At 40.4% G+C, this 21,028-nt stretch overlaps 2 protein-coding genes and 1 long non-coding RNA gene across 3 annotated transcripts in view; 2 read left to right on the forward strand and 1 right to left on the reverse strand.

Annotated features, from left to right (window-relative positions):
• The window catches only part of LOC125003708 (selection and upkeep of intraepithelial T-cells protein 6-like), a 164,326-nt gene that overhangs the window by 47,619 nt on the left and 95,679 nt on the right, over positions 1 to 21,028 (reverse strand). The gene's annotated exons all lie outside the window — the stretch shown is intronic.
• LOC125003500 lies at positions 5,557 to 6,540 on the forward strand. The gene is made up of 3 exons (XM_047577468.1): positions 5,557 to 5,656; positions 5,822 to 6,184; positions 6,275 to 6,540. Exons 1-3 carry the CDS (start codon positions 5,557 to 5,559, stop codon positions 6,538 to 6,540), a joined length of 729 nt encoding a protein of 242 aa, XP_047433424.1.
• Positions 11,555 to 13,029, forward strand: LOC125003738. The gene is made up of 3 exons (XR_007112265.1): positions 11,555 to 11,602; positions 12,568 to 12,628; positions 12,896 to 13,029. It is a non-coding gene; the product is annotated as an uncharacterized LOC125003738 (long non-coding RNA).

A 21,028-nucleotide genomic window follows, 5' to 3' on the forward strand; every position in this document is an offset into this window, starting at 1 on the left:
TTTAGTAATGCTACCAAGAAAACTCACTTAATTCTACAATAACCTCCAGTTGAACCTCCTATTTAAAGAGACTCCAGCCATCAGGGTATACTGATTCTATGAAGGGGTGTACATGGTCTGCACTAATTGTCGAGCCATCACAATTTGTCTTGTTATGTTATGCCTGGCCCGTGTATATTAGGTTTTGAGTAATACAGATGCAGAGAAAGATGAATTCTTCAAAAAATAAACACGTTGATCGATCTCAAACCTGTAGTTTGGACATAGTTGCAGTTCCCTCTTACTGCAGCAGAGGGCGACAATATGCAAGAAGTTGAGGAGTTCAGCTGTAAATAAACAGGTTTATGATGATAAAGATTTTAAACAGTCACTTCATGAACAAAATGTTTTGTTCTAATTTGATTTTCTCTGTTAACAATTACTCATGATGATAAAACTTTCCACTCTGCAAATGAAATAGTTATAACCATGCCCTATATAATTCTATTTCCATCCCTTACCTATCCATAAAGGTGTGTCCTAAAACTGCAGGTTAGCAGCGGGTCATTGATCCACCATACAACGGCCTGTTAAGCCTTTTACGTAGGAATGGATGATAAAGGGATTTGTTTGAACATCCAACAAATGGTTCATTCCTCGAGGCTTCAGTGATACCGTGGTCGAGTAGGACATCTAGTGGTCAATAAGATGAAGTGCAATCTAGATATATTCACACATGTCACTTATTGGTTCATGAATCGTTTGGGATTTGATACGCCATGCTCATTACTGTTCAACTATACTACGTGGTTTATTGCTTCGAGCTGACATAAATGAAGATTCAAGAACAGCGTCAGGACAGATCTTCAGCATCACTGATAGCAGACCTGAACAGAGTAGATGTTATTACAGTGAAGCCCAGAACGGAAGAGGATGTCATGACTCCATCTCTTGTATGATTTCATGTTTTATGTTACTGTTTTTATGTCATTGATCAGATGATTAAAAGACAGGCCACCAGTGTGTGATTGTAAATGTAATAAATATCTGACTTCTCTTTACAACATCTCAATTTCTAATGAATTTCACAACCATAATAATTATCAGTATGCTGCCTCCAGTGGTCCTGATGCTAATTCCTTTGTTTCTGTTGAAACAGTGGATAATGTGAAGCAATGTTCAGTTTTCAGGAAAATATGTGAGCTGTTAGGTTTGGAATCATGGATGGTATTTTAATTTTGTGAATAAGAGGATGTGTTGTCATTGGATTCAACATAGAAACATTCACAACAAAAATGTAGTAGCAAGGGAGAGAGGGGACCATAGGAGCTGGAAACAGGTGAAGACAAAATTACAGCAGAATAATGCCCTCACACAAAAAAAATGCCAACATAACATATCACCAAACGTTAGAATTCAAAATATCACTAGTTTGGACATGGTTGCAATTCCCTCTCCCTGCAGCAGAGGGCGAAAGTCTGTCAGTAGTTGTAGATTCCTGGCTGGTCCTGTGACACTTAAGGCTGCAGGACCTGATAACATCAGAGGACGTGTCCTAAAGACTGGACTGAACAACTGAATGAGGTGTTCACAGACTTTTTATCATCTTCCTCCAGCAGTGGTGCCAACCTGCCTTAAGATCACCACAATCATGCCTGTATAGAAAACCCCTACAGACCTCTCTGATTTTCACCCTGTGGCTCTCATACCTATGATGAAATGCTTTCAACGCCTGGTAATGCAACACATAAAGAAATGTCTCCCCCTTGGATCTAGATCCACTACAGTACTCATACAGAGCCCACAGAGCTCGAGAAGATGCAACTTCCACCATGCTCCACCTCTCACTGTCACACCTTGAGCATAAGAAGTGAACCTTGCAAATGACAACATGCAACCCTAATGATTGATGGACCTGCTGTAGAGAGGACCAGTAGTGCGAAAAACCTCAGTGTCCACATTGCTGATGACCTCACATCACCCTCCACAGACTCAGGAAAACCATCCTTCCCACCTCATATTTCATCCCAATCCTACAGAGGTACTGTGGAAAGCATCCTCACCTACAGTTTCACCTCCTGGTTTGGCAACTGCTGCGAAAATGTAAATAAAAAGCAGTTGAACAGAACTGTGAAGACAGCCAGCAAGATCATCTGTGCTCCACTTCCCTGCTTGTTGGAAGCAGCACTGCGTCCATGAAGCCACGTCCAAGAAGTGTCTTTCCTCAGGATGATCAACGGACTGCCCCCCCTCCCTGAAAGGCACCCTCACTGACCCCAACCTCCTGACAGTTAAACCACTGATAAAATAAATGAATAAAGTGGACTATAATAGTTGGACTTTAAGGTAATGAGATTTAAAAAAAAAAAAAAAAAAAAGAAAAAAAAAATTAAGCTTTTCAATTCATGCTCTGGGCCTGATTAGACACCGTGGAGGGTTTTTGGCCTTGGGCTGTTTTATTGACACGTCTGGTTGCAGGTGAGTTCTGGATGAAGGTGAAGCTGAATGCAAGTGATTCCCAGATGGTTCTGTTCAATTCAATTCAAGAAAAAGATACATACATAAGCTGAAGGAAACATAGAATCTAATGATTAACACATAGCTGATGATCGTTATGTGACAGTTTGTGAGTATAACAGGAATCATGGGCAGGTTTGGTGAATTGTTCATCTGGTAGAGTGGACAACTGGAGGAGGCATGAAGACTGGGGCAGATGTAGTTTATGGAGCTCCACAGGTCTGATACACAGACTCCAGACCATGAAGACTGGGCTGGTTGATGAGGCCACGACAGCAGATGTAGCTTAGAACTCCACAGGTCAGATATTCAGCACTCCAGACCAGAGACCCTCACAACAAATGATGGAGGGGAGGGGAAGGAGAGAGTGAGACAGCAGTATAGTAAAGAATAAAAATAGAAATAAAATTATAAGATATTAGAGGGAGGAGCCAGAGAAGAGAGAGGAGAGGACATGTCCTCAGTGCATGTCCCCCTGCAGCCTAGGCCTATAGCAGCATAACTAAGGGATGGTTAAGTCCAGCACTAACTATAAGCTTTGTCAAAAAGGAAAGTCTGAAGCCTGACCTTAAAAGTAGAGACGGTGTCTGCCTCCAGAACCCAAACTGGGAGCTGGTTCCACAGGAGAGGAGTCTGATAGCTGAAGGCTCTACCTCCCAATCTACTTTTAGAAACTCTAGGAACCACAAGTAGACCTGCACTTAGAGATCGTAGTGATCTGTTGGGAGAATATGGAGGTATGAAGGCTTTCAGATATGATGGAACTAGGCCTTTGAATTCTAGACTGAATGAATGAAGCAAAGCTCCACACTGCCTCCTTCTGGCAAAACTGAAACACTCACAATGTATCATAAAAAAAAGTCTTGTAGTATTAAAAAGAGACAATCTACCACCATTGCTCATTTTTGAATATCTCTCTGACAGAAATGCTATTGGCACAATAAAATGAAACAAAATTACATAACTTTAAGGCTTTAACTACAATTAGACACGTTAAATATGAAATACCACATGATGTTTATTTCATGTTTTACTGTGTCATCTTAAAGCCACACAATCATGTAGTGTAGTCAAACAGTAATTTGAATGGTGAATCAAATCCCAAACGATTCATGAACCAATAAGTGTCACATGTGAATTTCTCTTCTGTCTAGATTGCACTTCATATTATTGACCACTAGATGTCCTACTCGAACACGGTGTCACTGAAACCTCGAGTAATGAACCACTTTTTGAAGCTTTAAACTAAACCTTTGATCATCCATCCCTACATAAAAGTAGAGTCTGACATAAACTGTTCCACATGAAATGTTCATCGTAACACAACCAACCACTTTACTGATTAAAACTCCTCAGTTTAACTTGACAAGAAGAGAAAACAACACAAACAGTGAGATCACACTCTGTCACAACACAACATGACTGTGTATGTTAATTACTGACATATTTGACTTAATATGCAAAACAATAATCATGGAATTATTTAAAAACCTAAAGCTAAATGCTCTCTTGATAACAGGGAGTTTACTGACAAATGAGACGACTGTTCACTCTCACACATTATTTTTAGAAGAACGAAACTCTTGAATCATTGACACATCTTGACCACAGTGACAGGACATAGAACAGAGTCTGCCTTCAGTTCACATCCTTCTTTGTGAGCACATTCATGTTGCTCCGTTCAGACACTAGGTAACCGTAGTGGATGTTATTTAGCAGCTGATGTGTTTTACCTGCAGACACAGCAGAGAGAGGAGCCACCAACATGAGGTTTAAAGTAGCAGAAGCTGGATTTGTCGTCTTCCTTCTCTCCTCATCAGGTACTTTGAGTTTCTGTTTTTCACATTTCACTGAAGCTGTAGCTGCTTGTTGTGGTGAATAAATACTTCCTGTTAGAATGAACACAGACATAAACCAGACTGTTAAACTCTGTGAAATATTGGTTTTAATTCTGTTACTGCAGAGCTGATTATTTCATTAGCATTTACCATACAAATGATTCACAATTTTAATGAATTTAGTCACTGTGTCGTTTTAAAGAATCATTGTTGATTAAATATTTATTGATCATGAAGTCATTAAAATAACTTTTAAATCACCTTCATCATTCAACATGTCTCTGATATGTATATGCAATAAATGTATTAATACAATTATCATTGATTATAAAAGAAACACAAGTTATACTGTGTGAGGGAAGAGTTCACACCACACTTCACATAGCTATGCATAAAAAAACCTACTTCTATTTTTATGTCATTTCCTTTTTCTCTGAACTTGTCCTCTTCCGTTTGTCCTCTTCAGTTCATCTGTCTCATGTCTCTCATGTTAAATCATCACTTTTTCACTGATCTAGAGAGGTGACGTCCTGCCTCAGCTCACGTACACATTAACTGTAGAAATCATCTTTTTAAAGCACAACAGTTAATTGTGGTCTCTGATGTTCTCTGTGTTCCAGTGGTACTTGGTCAGACTGGTTATGGAGTGACTTACTCTTCTACTCAGATCTGTGCTGTAGAAGGATCAACAGTGGAAATAAGCTGCAGCTACACGTACCCATCCAGAATAAATGACAACGTCACCGTGGTTGAAAAAGCTGTATGGTTTACTAAAATGGAAGGTGGTGAACCTGTGGATCTGATGACAGACGCAGAGTTTTCAGGTCGTGTTCAGTATCACTGTGATGAGAACAAGTGCACTCTGAGAAACTCAGACCTTAGAGAGAGAGACTCAGCTGAGTACAAGTTCAGATTCACAACAAACCAACCAGGAGGGAAATATACTGGTTCACCTGGAGTCACTCTGACTGTCTCAGGTAAGAATTTATCCTCCACATATGTCAAATGTGAAACATGTCATTACTGTTACTGAACTACTGATGAATGTGTTTATTTAATGGGTGACAACAGTTAAAATGATATTTCTCTGTTCACTTCAGTTCTCCATGTAGAGGCCAAGAAAACATCTCCAACATGGCATCCTAGCTGGGCAGAGGTGAAGTGTCGGAGCAGGTGTCGTCTATCTGCTCGTTCCTACGTCTGGTACAAGAATGGGGTGAACATGAAGAAAAACACTGATTCGATTGAACAATACTTTGAATATGGAGACAGTGTTTCCTGTGCTGTTAAAGGATCTGAGAAGTTTCCCTCTCCTCCACAATGTGAGTTTACGTCAGTCTTCCACTAACTCAGTGTCATCTCTGAACCAACCATCAGTGTCTATGTTTCAGAAAACCACACTTCCTCTTCCTCTTCTCTTCTTTGATCTCTGCAGGGTTAGATTTGAATGTTTTTCAAATCATTTCTTCTTCTTCTTCTTCTTTCAGGTGTCCTTCATCAACCCTGCTACAAAGTGACTTACACTGACAGAAGCATCTGTGCCATCAAAGGTTCATCAGTGAACATTTCCTGCACGTACAGTCATTATAATTATGATGATGCTATTGTGTCAAAGTTCTGGTTCAGTCCTGATCGTAGTCATCAGTGGATGAATCGCTCACAGCCTGAGGACCTGAGTAAAGACTCCCAGTATTCAGGTCGTGTTCTGGTCCTTGAACCAGAGACAGGAAGATCCACTCTGAGAATCACTAACCTGAGAGAGAGTGATTCATCTGAGTATCACTTCAAATTCAAGACACGACAGTTTGAATGGAGAAGTGTTTTACCTGGAACAACTCTGACTGTCACAGGTACTGATGAACTCTAACTGTGTAGGTGGATGTATCTGTGCATTGTGTATTTAAACAGATGTGACATTACTGTTGTGTTGTCATGTGCAGCTCTGCAGGTGCAGGTGACCAGAATAATATCAGTCCATCAGTCTCAAACTGAGGCAGAGCTCAAGTGTCTCAGCAGCTGCAGTCCAGCTGGTCGTCTTTACGTCTGGTTCAAGAACCAACAGAGAATCAGGACACAGCAAACTTCTACTTTGACAGACAACTTATCTCCTGGAGACACCATCTCCTGTGCTTTCAGTGGACATGAGGATTACCGCTCTCCTTCAGTCTGTGAGTTTACTTCACTCTGGCTGTCATACCTCTACTAGACACTGTATCATATCGGACAGTTATTTTGGGTGTTTTACTTCAGAGAGACACTGATCTTGACATATTTCTAGAAATGAAGTAAACTTGCACAAACTGCGCAATGGAACTCTCAAGATTAACATCAGGTTTGCTTTAAAGTGTTTCAGTTCCACTTTAACTGACAGAAAAACCTTCAGAAACTTCACGTTACAACAACATAATAATCTCCATCTATTTCCAGATCCATCAAAGCTTTCACCTGTATCAGTGAGTCCCTCTGGTGAGATAATGGAGGGTAGTTCAGTGACTGTGACCTGTAGCAGTGATGCTAACCCAGCAGCTAAATACACCTGGTACAAAGGAAACCAACCACTTCCTCTGGGACCAGGAGGTATTTATCATTTCACCTCCATCAGCTCTGAGGACAGAGGGATCTACTACTGCAAGTCTGAGGATCAACAGTCTGTGTCTGTATTCATAGACGTCCAGTGTAAGTAAACATCAGCAGATCTGTTGTCAGCTGGACTTAAAAGTTGAAGATGATACAGTTGGAGTTCAGACTATGATTAAGTACAGCTAAAAATGACTGAGTAGTTTCTCTCTATATTCTCCTCAAGATCCTCCAAAGCTTCCCTCTGTATCAGTGAGTCCATCTGGTGAGATAGTGGAGGGTAGTTCAGGGACTCTGACCTGTAGCAGTGATGCGAACCCAGCAGCTAACTACACCTGGTACAAGGAGAATGAAGACTCACCAAAAGCTTCAGGACAGATCTTCACCATCACTGACTTCAGACCTGAACACAGAGGGAGTTATTACTGTGAAGCCCAGAACAGAAGAGGACGTCATAACTCCACCTTACACCTGGTTGGTGTAGTTGGTAAATGAACATTAAAATATCAGTTTACTGCATCAGAGATTATCAACAAGTCACTGCAGAGAAAACCACGAGTAATTCTAAAACAATAACATCTCCTGTCAGGATTTTTTATAGACTGGTCTGTTTTCCTTCGATCAATCTAAACAACCAACTCTATTACTGAGACACAAAGACCTCATATCAGTGTTTGTCCATTTGTAGGAAAATTACCAGTAATACTGAATGTCATCAGATTAACTTTGGTGGTGCTGGTGCTGATTTCTCTGCTTCTTTTGATTCTGTGTATGAGGTAAGTCTGTTTCTTTTTTTTTTATTTTACAATTCAGTCCTTTACTTTTAAATTTGTATTCATCCGTCGTCTCGTTTCTTGGATTCCATCCAGGAAGAAGAAACTCTTCAGCTGTGCGACTGAACCAAATGAACCTGTGGAGGCTATAGAGGTGAGAGAGATCAGAGCATGTGAACAGAACTGATTATTAACCACATACTGAACTGCAGATGTGAACTGTACCACAGAACAAATCCAGGAAGTAATTTCATCAGTGTAAACATCTTTGAATATTTAATGTTAAGTCCTGATAATAAAATAAATAAATACAGCACATGGTTAAAACAAGTGAAGAGTGAGAGTACTGAGAAATATCTTCTTTTTACAGATGCAACACAACCTCAGACATGACTCTTCGATTTCAAAGTAGAAGTTATTCCAGGGTGGTATATAGGCGGTTAGCACTGATGCCTCAACGCGAGAAGGTCTGGGTCCAGGTTTGAGTCCAGGTTCGGCTCTTTGTGTGTGGAGTTCACTGTTCTCCCTGTGTCTGCATAAATGTTTGTTTGTCTCTCTGTGTTAGTCCTGAGATAGACCTCTGCTACCCTGAGGATGAGATACTAGATACTAGACAATGAGATGATGAGTTACTCCAGATCTGACATGTCACAATTTACATGACATGATGATGTGTTCTGGTACCTTTTGTTGTGCAGTTTGATTTTCTTTATATTTCTTTTTTCTCTTGAAATAGTTTTTCTCTTTATATTTCAGTTAGTTTTACACTGTTTCTCTCTTAGTTTTCACCTTTTGTTGAATTTGTGGTTTGAGTAACGGATTAATAAATAAGGCATAACATTATGACCACCTTCCTTATATTGTGTTGGTCCTCATCCCTGACTCATTGAGGCGTGGACTCCACTAGATCCCTGAAGGTGTGCTGTGGTATCTGGCACAAAGATGTTAGCAGCCGATCATTTAAGAGCTGCCTTGTGTTGCATGGTGGAGACTCCATAGATCAGACTAGTTTGTTCAGCACAACCCACAGATACTCACCTGGGAATTTGGAGGCCATGTCATCACAGCAATCTCAAACTAATTGTCTAGCCATCACAATTTGTCCCTCGTTAAACTCACTGAAATCCTCATATTTGCCCATTTGTTCTGCTTCTAACTTTGAGGACTAAATGTTCACCCACCCACTAACAGGTGCCATGATCAAGAGAGATGATCTGTGTTATTTACTTTACCTATAAGGGGTCATGATGTTATGCCTGGTCTGTGTATATTATACATTTAGGTTCTGAGTAATTCAGAGAGAGAGAAAGATAAAATCTTCAAAATAAACATGTTGAACAGAAAGCTCAAACTCAAACCTGTAGTGTGGACATCGATGCAGTTCCCTCTCACTGCAGCAGAGGGCGACAATATGCAAGAAGTTGTGGATTTCAGCTGTAAATAAACAGTTTTATGATAATAAAGATTCCTTAATAAACATAATGTTTTGTTCTGATGTTGTCTTTCTTCACAATTTCTCATTATCATGATATAACTTTCCACTCTGTGCATTAAGTAATTATAACCATGCCCCATATCATTCTATTACCAGCTCTTGTCTATCCATAAAGGTGTGTCCTAGTTAGCAGCGGGTCATTGATCCACCATACAACGGCCTGTTTGAACTTTTATGTAGGGGTGGATGATCGAGGTTTTGTTTGAAGCTTCAAAAAATGGTTCATTACCCAAGGCTTCAGTGATACCGCGGTCGAGTAGGACATCTAGTGGTCAATAATATGAAGTGTAATCGAGAGGGTTGGATTCACACTTATCACTTATTGGTTTATGAATCGTTTAGGATTTAATTCGCCATGCACGTTACTGTTCAGCTACACTACATGGTTGTATGGCTTTGAGCTGACATGAAGACTCACCAAAAGCTTCAGGACAGATTTTCACCATCACTGATAGCAGACGTGAACACAGTGGGAATTATTACAGTGAAACCCAGAAGAGAAGAAAATATCATAACTCCACCTTACACCTGACTTTCATAGCAAGTAAGTGTTTTGTTGAAAATAAATTGTTGTGAATATATACTGCCCACCAGTGGACGGGGTCAGTTGTTGTACCTACTAACCACATGTGCACATTTTAGTAAAGTTCCAAGCATCGCTGTTGACCCGGTGTTGCCTCTTCTCATTTTGGGTCATTAGGTCACAAATAATGACATAACATGGTGTCAGGAGTGTGTTTGAATTAGAAGGAACCTGTGTTGCAGATTTACAAGAAGTAACTTCCAACTTTTTGGCGAGCAACAACTGTTGGAGTCAGCTTGTTATGTAAGACTAGAACAGGAAGAAGCTAGTATGGAATGATACCAGAATCCACAACCATCAAAAATTTGACATCTTGAAACCAGAGGAGTGGCCCAAGTGGAAGGAGCACTGTGGCTCTGGTACCTTGACGTCGAAGTTCGTGATAAAAAGCTATCGGAGAAGCTTCAAATGTATGCAGAACTCAGTCTGGAATGAGCCGTTACTTGTGCACAACAGAGTGAAAGAGTGACAAAGCAACAAGTACTAAACACGCATACAAATGTTCGTTTTCAGTAGAAAAGCTGTGCTAAGAACAAAGATAAAGTGTAAGTGCAATCCAGCCGGACAAGGGAAGCGTGTGAAAGAGGTGCAGGTGAGCGTCTGTGCACAGTAAACAACAATGTCCTGCTCACGATGAAAACTGTAACAGTTAGAGGTGATTACACCAGAGGGTGCAGGAACAGAACAGTAGGAGAAATTGAAGTGCCACCAAAAAGTCATTCAGAGGAAGATGCATTTTTGTGCTCAGTTAACTCACTAGACTCTGATTATGGGTGGGTGACAGAACTAAAGATAGAAAACAGCTCAAGATAGACACAAAGGCAGACATAACAGTTCTCCCTGAATCAGAGTATGTTGCATGTAAAGCTTTCTCCCCATTGCAGAGGTCTGACAAAGTCTTATATGGTGATTATGATGATTCTGCCTCAAGTGCTTATGCTTTGATATCCCTTCAGCACCACAACACTTCCAACTGAGGATGAAAATACTGGAGGGCTTGGAGTGCTGTGCCAGATGGATGATGTGCTGGTCTATGCTCAGACAATCCATGATGCTCACCTTTAGAAAGGGCTTAAAAGACTGTAGGGGAATGGAGTGCTGAGAAATGTGAATTTTCAAAAGCCAAATTCCTGGGTCAAGTTATCAACGCTCATGGCATCAGAACTGATCCAAACAAGTTAAGAGCGGTTGAGACGATTCCTGGACATGGGGAACCATCTCAGGAAGTATGTACCTCAGCTGGCAGAGAAAACGCAGCCATTGAGAGATCTGAGAGATCTGATTGAGACCATGGTGCTTGTGCTTGGGAAACACATGGCCACTGATGTCGTCCTGTCGATGGTTCCCCAGAAAATTAATTAGAGAGAATAATTTCAGTTGAGACTCCTTAGTTGTAAGACAATGACACAACAACAATACTGTTATGCAGTGAAAGAAAGAGAAATGTGTTTCATACTGAGTTGACAGTAAAACAAAGAAACGTTGTGTTAGTGAATGTATACTGCCCTCTAGTGGAGGGGGTCAGTTGTTGTACCTACTAACTGTGTGTGCATGTTTCAGTAAATGTTTCAAACATCTTTATTAACCTGGAGTCACCTCATCTTATTTTGGGTCATTAGGTTACAACCAATGACTTAACTGTAAGATACTTAAATGCTTATCTTCACTTGGATATTTACACTGAAAAACACACGTCCTTACATCAGAAAACTTTATTTTTTCAAAAATTCATGTTTGCCTTTCATTGTTTTTTTCTAGATTCATGGAAATTTCCAGTTGCTCTATCATTTGCTGCTGTCCTGCTGATCGCCATAATACTCTTTCTCCTACGCTACTTCAGGTGAGCGGCTTCTTTTGCAACACGGTATATTTGCTGTGCACCTTAAACTAAACATCCTTGTTTTTCTTAACACTCTTAAAACAATGTTCAGATGCCTCCAGCGTTGCTATCAAAGTTATTCAGCTCTGGTGAATGCACCAATTAACATTACTTCTTTTAAATCTCTCATCCGAACATAAGGACATGAAGTTGTTGAAAAATTAATCATTTTGAATATTCGATAAAGGATATTAAGTGATTTTGCCTCAGTTGTGAAAGCATGTACATCCTGCCTATGCTGCTGTTCAAGCTGTGAAGAAAAACATGGCACAGATCAAGGCACGGCCCCAAAAAGGATAGTGATCAGGTTCTGAGAGACAGTTCTATGAAGATTAGAGGACTAGATGCTTTGGAGCTCCAGGAACAGGCTAGTATTTAAAAAGAGCTGTGTCAGTGTCATCTTCACAATCGTACTTAAAGATGTACGATCACATGTGACGCTTGTTATTGTTAATGTTAAGTGCGAACAGATTTTATTTTTGAAAACATGCATGCCTATTGGTAGACAGGTAGTGAGAGAAATGGATGTAGAGATGAGAACGTTTGAAGAGTATTCAGAGGGAGTATAAAGGGGTCGAGGGGATGGGATGAAAAGGGTCATAGGGATAAGAGAAAGGGGGATGAAAATGAGTAAAGAGGATGGGATGAAAAAGGGTTGATGGGAAGACTTGAAGGGGGCACGAGATGGCTGATGATAGAGGAACCTTGGGATTGAGACTCAGGGTGAGGACATATCTCAGGAAGCTTTGCATCCTTATCCAGGTTCTGTTAATGAAAGGTTGAAGAGAAATAGAGAGAGAAAGAGATAGGGTTAGGACACAGTTGTCTAGGTAAGCATGGGAAATAGAATGATATGGGGTGTGGTCTCCCAAACTTAAGTTATATTAACTCCATTTATTTTGTATTTATGTTTATTTTCTCATCAGAAGACTGATGCACTTGAAACAAAGATCAGAGATTGAACAGACACCAGTCGGCAGAGAAGAGGTGAGAATTAAATAGTACCAGTAAGTACAGGCCAATACGTAATTATTCATTGAAACCCCAATTCCACATCCCTTCTTTCACATTATTCCATGTGTACCCACGTTAAGTCACGGTGCAGTCCTGGCTGGACATGGCTTGGACATTTTACTGACCTCATGCTACTGTGCTGTAAAAATCTTATTTACTGGCCTTAGTCCTCTGGAGTTAATTATGTCTGTGATCAGCAATGCAATTAAAATGATGTTCTCTTGTCCATGTGGTCTACAGACTGATGAAATTCACTATGCCAGTGTACAGCTTGCTACAACCCAGGAAAACCAGGTCTACTCCAACTTCACATCAGCTGATCTGCGCAGATATGAAGAGGATTGTGTTTACACGGCAGTCAGACCCAGCAACCGCAGGTGAGCAGCTCTTCACAGGAGAGAATATCTGTTGTTGTGTTATCTGACAAAACTTTTTAACTACAACTACATACCGATCAGGCATAACATCATAACCACCTTCCAAACATTTGTAATTCATCAGAAAATGGACATGGACCTTCTGAGGGTGTCCTGTGGTGTCTGGCAATAGGGTGTTGTTAGTTGGGGGGGCAGCAGAGGCCTCATGGTCCTGCTTTTCCTGTCCTTCCACTTCCTTGTTTTTGTTCTCTCCCTATCACCTCATTAGGCTCATTAGGCTCACCTGGGCAGGAGACTGGTGGGACCACCTGATCCAGCTGCAGCCAATCACCAATCAGTGCTCTTTAAAAGGATTGCTGTGACTTCCCTCCAGTGCAAGATAATTTCACATTAGTTGGTCTGTGCCAGCATTTGAACTGAAAGTTTAGAGAGGGAAACCTCCTGTTGTGAGAATTTGTTCAGTTTCTGTGTCTTTTTCTTCTTCATGTGACTTCCTTCCCTGGAGTTTTCAACTCCTGTAGTTTGCCTTCTTGAATTTTTGTTTTTGTATTCTCCTGCTTAGTTTTAGTAATAAACTGGATTTTGTTAACTTTACTTGAGCTCTAGGTCTCTTGCATTCTGGGTCTGACCTCTTGCTAGACAGTGTTCACATTGAGGCTGGGATCAGACTGGAACCATTTAACTGTGGTTTGTTTTGTGTGCATACAGGGAGGTGTTTACCTGATCTAACCAGAACTAAACATTTGGAAAATATGTTGTGTATTCAATAGGTGCATGTTTGTACAAGACTTATGTAGTCAACATTAAAGAAAACCCATATTCTGCATGATACTAATGATGCTCTTAATGAGGTAGTGGAGGGTAGTTCAGTGAATCTCAACTGTAGCAGTGATGCAAACTACACCTGGTACAAGGAGAACCAAACACTGATTAATGGATCAGAATCAATTTATCATTTAACCTCCATCAGTTCTGAAGACAGAGGGACCTACTACTGCAAGTCTGAGAAGTCTGTACTCATGTGATTGTTGCTTAAAGCCCAGATGAATGAGATACTAACTTTTACTTTAGTAATGCTACCAAGAAAACTCACTTAATGCTACAATAACCTCCAGTTGAACCTCCTATTGAAAGAGACTCCAGCCATCAGGGTATACTGATTCAATGAAGGGGTGTACATGGTCTGCACCAATTGTCCAGCCATCACAATTTGTCTTGTTATGTTATGCCTGGCCCGTGTATATTAGGTTTTGAATTAATACAGATGCAGAGAAAGATGAATTCTTCAAAAAATAAACCATGTTGAATCGAACGCTTGAACTCAAACCTGTAGTTTGGACATAGTTGCAGTTACCCTTTTACTGCAGCAGAGGACAACAATATGCAAAAAGTTGAGGAGTTCAGCTGTAAATAAACAGGTTTATGATGATAAAGATTTTGAACAGTCACTTCATGAACAAAATGTTTTGTTCTAATTTGATTTTCTCTGTTAACAATTACTCATGATGATAAAACTTTCCACTCAGAAAATGAAATAGTTATAACCATGCCCTATATAATTCTATTTCCATCCCTTACCTATCCTTAAAGGTGTGTCCTAAAACTGCAGGTTAGCAGCGGGTCATTGATCCACCGTACAACGGCCTGTTTAGCCTTTTACATAAGGATGGATGATAAAGGGATTTGTTTGAACATCCAACAAATGGTTAATTCCTCGAGGCTTCGGTGATACCGTGGTCGAGTAGGACATCTAGTGGTCAATAACATGAAGTGCTATCTAGATATATTCACACATGTCACTTATTGGTTCATGAATCATTTGGGATTTGATAGGCCATGCTCATAACTGTTCAACTACACTACGTGGTTTATTGCTTCGAGCTGACATGAATGAAGATTCAACAACAGCGTCAGGACAGATCTTCATCATCACTGATAGCAGAGCTGAACAGAGTAGGTGTTATTACAGTCATGTCATGATGTCATGACTCCATCTCTCATATGATTTATGTTTGATTGTACTGTTTTTATGTCATTGATCAGATGATTAAAAGACAGACGACCAGTGTGTGATTGTACATGTAATAAATGCCTGACTTCTCTTTACAAGATCTCAATTTCTAACGAATTTCACAACCATAATAATTATCAGTATGCTGCCTCCCGTGGTCCTGATGCTAATTCCTTTGTTTCTATTGAATCAGTGGATAATGTGAAGCAATGTTCGGTTTTCAGGAAAATATGTGAGCTGTTAGGTTTGGAATCATGGGTGGTATTTTAATTTTGTGAATAAGAGGATGTGTTGTCATTGGATTTAACATAGAAACATTCACAACAAAAATGTAGTAGCAAGTGAGAGAGGGAACCACAGCACCTGACAAGAAACAGGTGACGACTAAATTGTAGCTGAATAATCCCCTCACACACACAAAAAAAAAAAAAAAAAAAAAAAAATGCCATTATAACATATCACCAAACGGTAGAGTTCAAAATATCACTAGTATGGATATGGCTGCAATTCCCTCTCCCTGCAGCAGAGGGCGAAAGTTTATTAGTTGTTGAAGATTTCTGACTGGTCCTGTGACACTTAAGGCTGCAGGACCTGATAACATCTGAGGACGTGTCCTAAAGACTGGACTGAAGAACTGAAGGAGATGTTCACAGACTTTTTATCATCTTCCTCCAGCAGTGGTGCCAACCTGTCTTAAGATCACCAACATCATACCTGTACAGAAAACCCCTACAGACCTCTCTGATTTTCACCCTGTGGCTCTCACACCTATGATGAAATGCTTTCAACGCCTGGTAATGCAACACATAAAGAAATGTCTCCCTGTAGATCTAGATCCACTACAGTACTCATACAGAGCCCACAGAGCTCCAGAAGATGCAACTACCACCATGCTCCACCTCTCACTGTCACACCTTGAGCAGAAGAAGTGAACCTTGCAAATGACAACATGCACCCCTAATGATTGATGGATCTGCTGTAGAGAGGACCAGTAGTGTGAAATACCTCGGTGTCCACATTGCTGATGACCTCACATCACCCTCCACAGACTCAGGAAAACCATCCTCCCCACCTCATATTTCATCCCAATCCTACAGAGGTACTGTGGAAAGCATCCTCACCTACAGTTTCACCTCCTGGTTTGGCAACTGCTGCGAAAATGTAAATAAAAAGCAGTTGAACAGAACTGTGAAGACAGCCAGCAAGATCATCTGTGGTCCACTTCCCTGCTTGTTGGAAGCAGCACTGCGTCCATGAAGCCACGTCCAAGAAGTGTCTTTCCTCAGGATGATCAACGGACTGCCCCCCCTCCCTGAAATGCACCCTCACTGACCCCAACCTCCTGACAGTTAAACCACTGATAAAATAAATGAATAAAGTGGACTATAATAGTTGGACTTTAAGGTAATTAAGATTTAAAAAAAAAAAGAAAAATGAAAAAAAAAAAATTGACGCTTTGCAAATTCATGCTCTGGGCCTGATTAGACACCGTGCAGGGTTTTTGGCCTGTGGGCTGTATGATTGACACGTCTGGTTGCAGGTGAGTTCTGGATGAAGATGAAGCTGATGATGGTTCTGTTCAATTCAATTCAAGAAAAAGATACATACATCAAGCTGAAGGAAACACATAGAATCTAATGATATAACACATAGCTGATGATCGTATGTGACAGTTTGTGAGTATAACAGGAATCATGGGCCGGTTGGTGAATTGTTCATCTGGTAGGAGTGGACAACTGGAGGAGGCCATGAAGACTGGGGCAGATGTAGTTTATGGAGCTCCACAGGTCTGATACACAGACTCCAGACCATGAAGACTGGGCTGGTTGATGAGGCCACAGCAGCAGATGTAGCTTAGAACTCCACAGGTCAGATATTCCGCACTCCAGACCAGAGACCCTCACAACAAGATGGAGGGGAGGGGAAGGGAGAGAGTGAGACACAGTGATTAGTAACAGAAAATAAATTATAAGAGATAGAAAATAAATTATAAATATTAGAGGGCAGGAGCCAGAGAAGAGAGAGGAGAGGACATGTCCTCAGTGCATCTTCCCCCTGCAGCCTAGGCCTATAGCAGCATAACTAAGGGATGGTTAAGTCCAGCACTAACTATAAGCTTTGTCAAAAAGGAAAGTCTGAAGCCTGACCTTAAAAGTAGAGACGGTGTCTGCCTCCAGAACCCAAACTGGGAGCTGGTTCCACAGGAGAGGAGCCTGATAGCTGAAGGCTCTACCTCCCAATCTACTTTTAGAAACTGTAGGAACCACAAGTAGACCTGCACTTAGAGATCGTAGTTATCTGTTGGGAGAATATGGTTCTATGAGGTCTTTCAGATATGATGGAGCTAGGCCTTTCAGGGCCTCGTATGTAAGGAGGAGGATTTTAAATTCAATTCTAGATTTTATATGGAGCCAATGAATGAAGCAAAGCTCCACACTGCCTCCTTCTGGCCAAACTGAAAAACTCACAATGTATTACAAAAAAAGTCTTGTGGTATTACAAAGAGACAACAATCGGCCATTATGGCTCATTTTTGAAAATCTCTCTGAGAGAAATACTATTGGCACAATAAAATGAAGCAAAATTACATAACTTTAAGACTTTAACTACAATTAGACACGCCAAATAAGAAACACGACATGATGTTTATTTCATGTTTTACTGTGTCACCTTAAAGCCACACAATCATGTAGTGTAGTCAAACAGTAATGTGAATGGTGAATCAAATCCCAAACGATTCATGAACCAATAAGTGTCACATGTGAATTTCTCTTCTGTCTAGATTGCACTTCATGTTATCCACCACTAGATGTCCTACTCGAACACGATGTCACTGAAACCTCGAGTAATGAACCACTTTTTGAAGCTTCAAATTAAACCTCGATCATCCATCCCTACATAAAAGTAGAGTCTGTCATAAACTGTTCCACATGAAATGTTCATCGTAACACAATCAACCATGTCTTTACTGATTAAAACTCCTCAGTTTAACTTGACAAGAAGAGAAAACAACACAAACAGTGAGATCACACTGTCACAACACATCATGACTGTGTATGTTAATTACTGACATATTTGACTTAATATGCAAAACAATAATCATGGAATTATTTAAAAACCTAAAGCTAAATTCTCTCTTGATTACAGGGAGATTACTGACAAATGAGACGACTGTTCACTCTCACACATTATTTTTAGAAGAACGAAACTCTTGAATCATTGACACTTCTTCACCACAGCGACAGGATGGAGAACAGAGTCTGCCTTCAGGTCACATCCTTCTTTGTGAGCACATTCATGTTGCTCCGTTCAGACACTAGGTAACCGTAGTGGATGTTATTTAACAGCTGATGTGTTTTACCTGCAGACACAGCAGAGAGAGGAGCCACCAACATGAGGTTTAAAGTAGCAGAAGCTGGATTTGTCGTCTTCCTTCTCTCCTCATCAGGTACTTTGAGTTTCTGTTTTTCACATTTCACTGAAGCTGTAGCTGCTTGTTGTAGTGAATAAATACTTCCTGTTAGAATGAACACAGACATAAACCAGACTGTTAAACTCTGTGAAATATTGGTTTTAATTCTGTTACTGCAGAGCTGATTATTGAGTTAAACATGAGATTCTTTAACGTTCATCATTCAGTTGATTTATTATTGATCATGAAGTCATTAAAATAATTTCAAATCACCTTCAATAATTCAACATGTCTCTGATATGTACATGCAATAAATGTATCATTACAATTATCATTTATCATGAAAGAAACACAAGTTATACTGTGTGAAAGGAGTTCACACTGCACTTCACGCAGCAATGTAAAAAAACAAAAACTACTTTCATTTCTATGTCACTTCCTTTTTCTCTGAACTTGTCCTCTTCCGTTTGTCCTCTTCAGTTCATCTGTCTCATGTCTCTCATGTTAAATCATCACTGTTCCTTCACTGCATCCTCAGAGAGTGTGACGTCCTGCCTCAGCTCACGTACACATTAACTGTAGAAATCATCTTTTTAAAGCACAACAGTTAATTGTGGTCTCTGATGTTCTCTGTGTTCCAGTGGTACTTGGTCAGACTGATCATGGAGTGACTTACTCTTCTACTCAGATCTGTGCTGTCGAAGGATCAACAGTGGAAATAAGCTGCAGCTACACGTACCCATCCAGAATAAATGACAACGTCACCGTGGTTGAAAAAGCTGTATGGTTTACTAAAATGGAAGGTGGTGAACCTGTGGATCTGATGACAGAGGCAGAGTTTTCAGGTCGTGTTCAGTATCACTGTGATGAGAACAAGTGCACTCTGAGAATCTCAGACCTTAGAGAGAAAGACTCAGCTGAGTACAAGTTCAGATTCACAACAAACCAACCAGGAGGGAAATATACTGGTTCACCTGGAGTCACTCTGACTGTCTCAGGCAAGAATTTCTCCTCCACATATGTCAGATGTGAAACATGTCATTACTGTTACTGAACTATTGATGACTGTGTTTATTTAATGGGTGACAACAGTTAAAATGATATTTCTCTGTTCACTTCAGTTCTCCATGTAGAGGTCAATAAAAGAGATCCAACATCATATCCTAGCTGGGCAGTGGTGAAGTGTCAGAGCAGGTGTCGTCTATCTGATGATTCCTACGTCTGGTACAAGAATGGAGTGAACATGAAGAAAGACATTGATTCAATTAACGAACAGTTTGATTGGGAAGACAGTGTTTCCTGTGCTGTTAAAGGATCTGAGAAGTTTCCCTCTCCTCCACAATGTGAGTTTACTTCAGTCTTCCACTAACTCAGTTTCATCTCGAACCAACCTTCATTGTCTATTTTTCAAAAACCCCACATTCCTCTTCCTCTTCTTTTTTTTGATCTCTGGGGGTTAAAATTTAAAAATGCTAAAAAATCATTTCTTCTTTTTTCTTTTTTCCCGGGGGTTGTCCTTCATAAAACCTGCTAAAAGTAAACTTACACTGACAGAAGAAACTGTGCCATAAAATTTCATCAGGGGACATTTCCTCCACATACAGCCCATTTTTTTTTTCGGGTTGTTTTCCAAAGTTCTTTTTTCCGTTCTATCGTTTCGTCACGGATGAAACCCCCCCCTCACACCCTGAGGACCTGAGTAAAAAAACTCCAAGTTTTCCCAGGTCGTTTTTCAGGTCCTTGAACCAGAGAAAAGAAATCCACTTTGAGAATCACTAAGCGAGAAAGAGTGATTCATCTGGTATCACTTAAAAATTAAAGGGACACGATGGTTTGAATGGAGAAGTGTTTTACCTGGAAAAAAAACCCTCTGCTGTCACGGGTTTACTGATGAACTCTAACTGTGTGGGTGGATGTATCTGTGCATTGAGTTTTTAAAAACAGATGGGGACTTTTCTGTTTTGTTGTCATGTGCAGCTCTGCGGGTGCGGTGCCCCGAATAATACAGTCCTTCAGTCTCAAACTGAGGAAGAGCTCAATTTGTCTCACCCGGCTGCGTCCAGCGGGGTCTTTCTTTACGCTGGTTCAAAAACCCAAACCCAAGAATCGGGGACCAGAAACTTCTACTTTGCAGACAATTTTTCCCCCGGGAGACACATCTCCGTGCTTTCGGGGGAAACATGGGGATTCCGCTCTCCTTCAGTCTTTTGAGTTTACTTCACTTTTGGCTGTCATCCCTCTACTAGAAAAAGTATCATACGGACGGGTTTTTTTTGGGTGTTTTCCCTTCAGAGAGACACTGATTTTGACATATTTCTAAAAAATAAAAAAAAAACTTGCAAACCTGCGCGATTTTAAACTCTAAAGATTAACTCGGGTTTTTGTTTAAATTTTTTTGATTTCCCCCCTTTAACTGACAAAAAAAACCTTCAGAAACTTCACTTAAAAACAACATTAATCTCCATCTATCTCCAATCCTTCAAAGCACCCCTCTGTACCCAGTGAGCCCCTTTCTGGTGAGTTTAGTGGAGGTTAGTTCAGTGACTGGACCTGTAGGAAGGGATGCAAACCCA

The sequence above is a fragment of the Mugil cephalus genome, chromosome 2 (genome assembly GCF_022458985.1).
Source record: "Mugil cephalus isolate CIBA_MC_2020 chromosome 2, CIBA_Mcephalus_1.1, whole genome shotgun sequence".
Classification (NCBI taxonomy): Eukaryota; Metazoa; Chordata; class Actinopteri; order Mugiliformes; family Mugilidae; genus Mugil; species Mugil cephalus.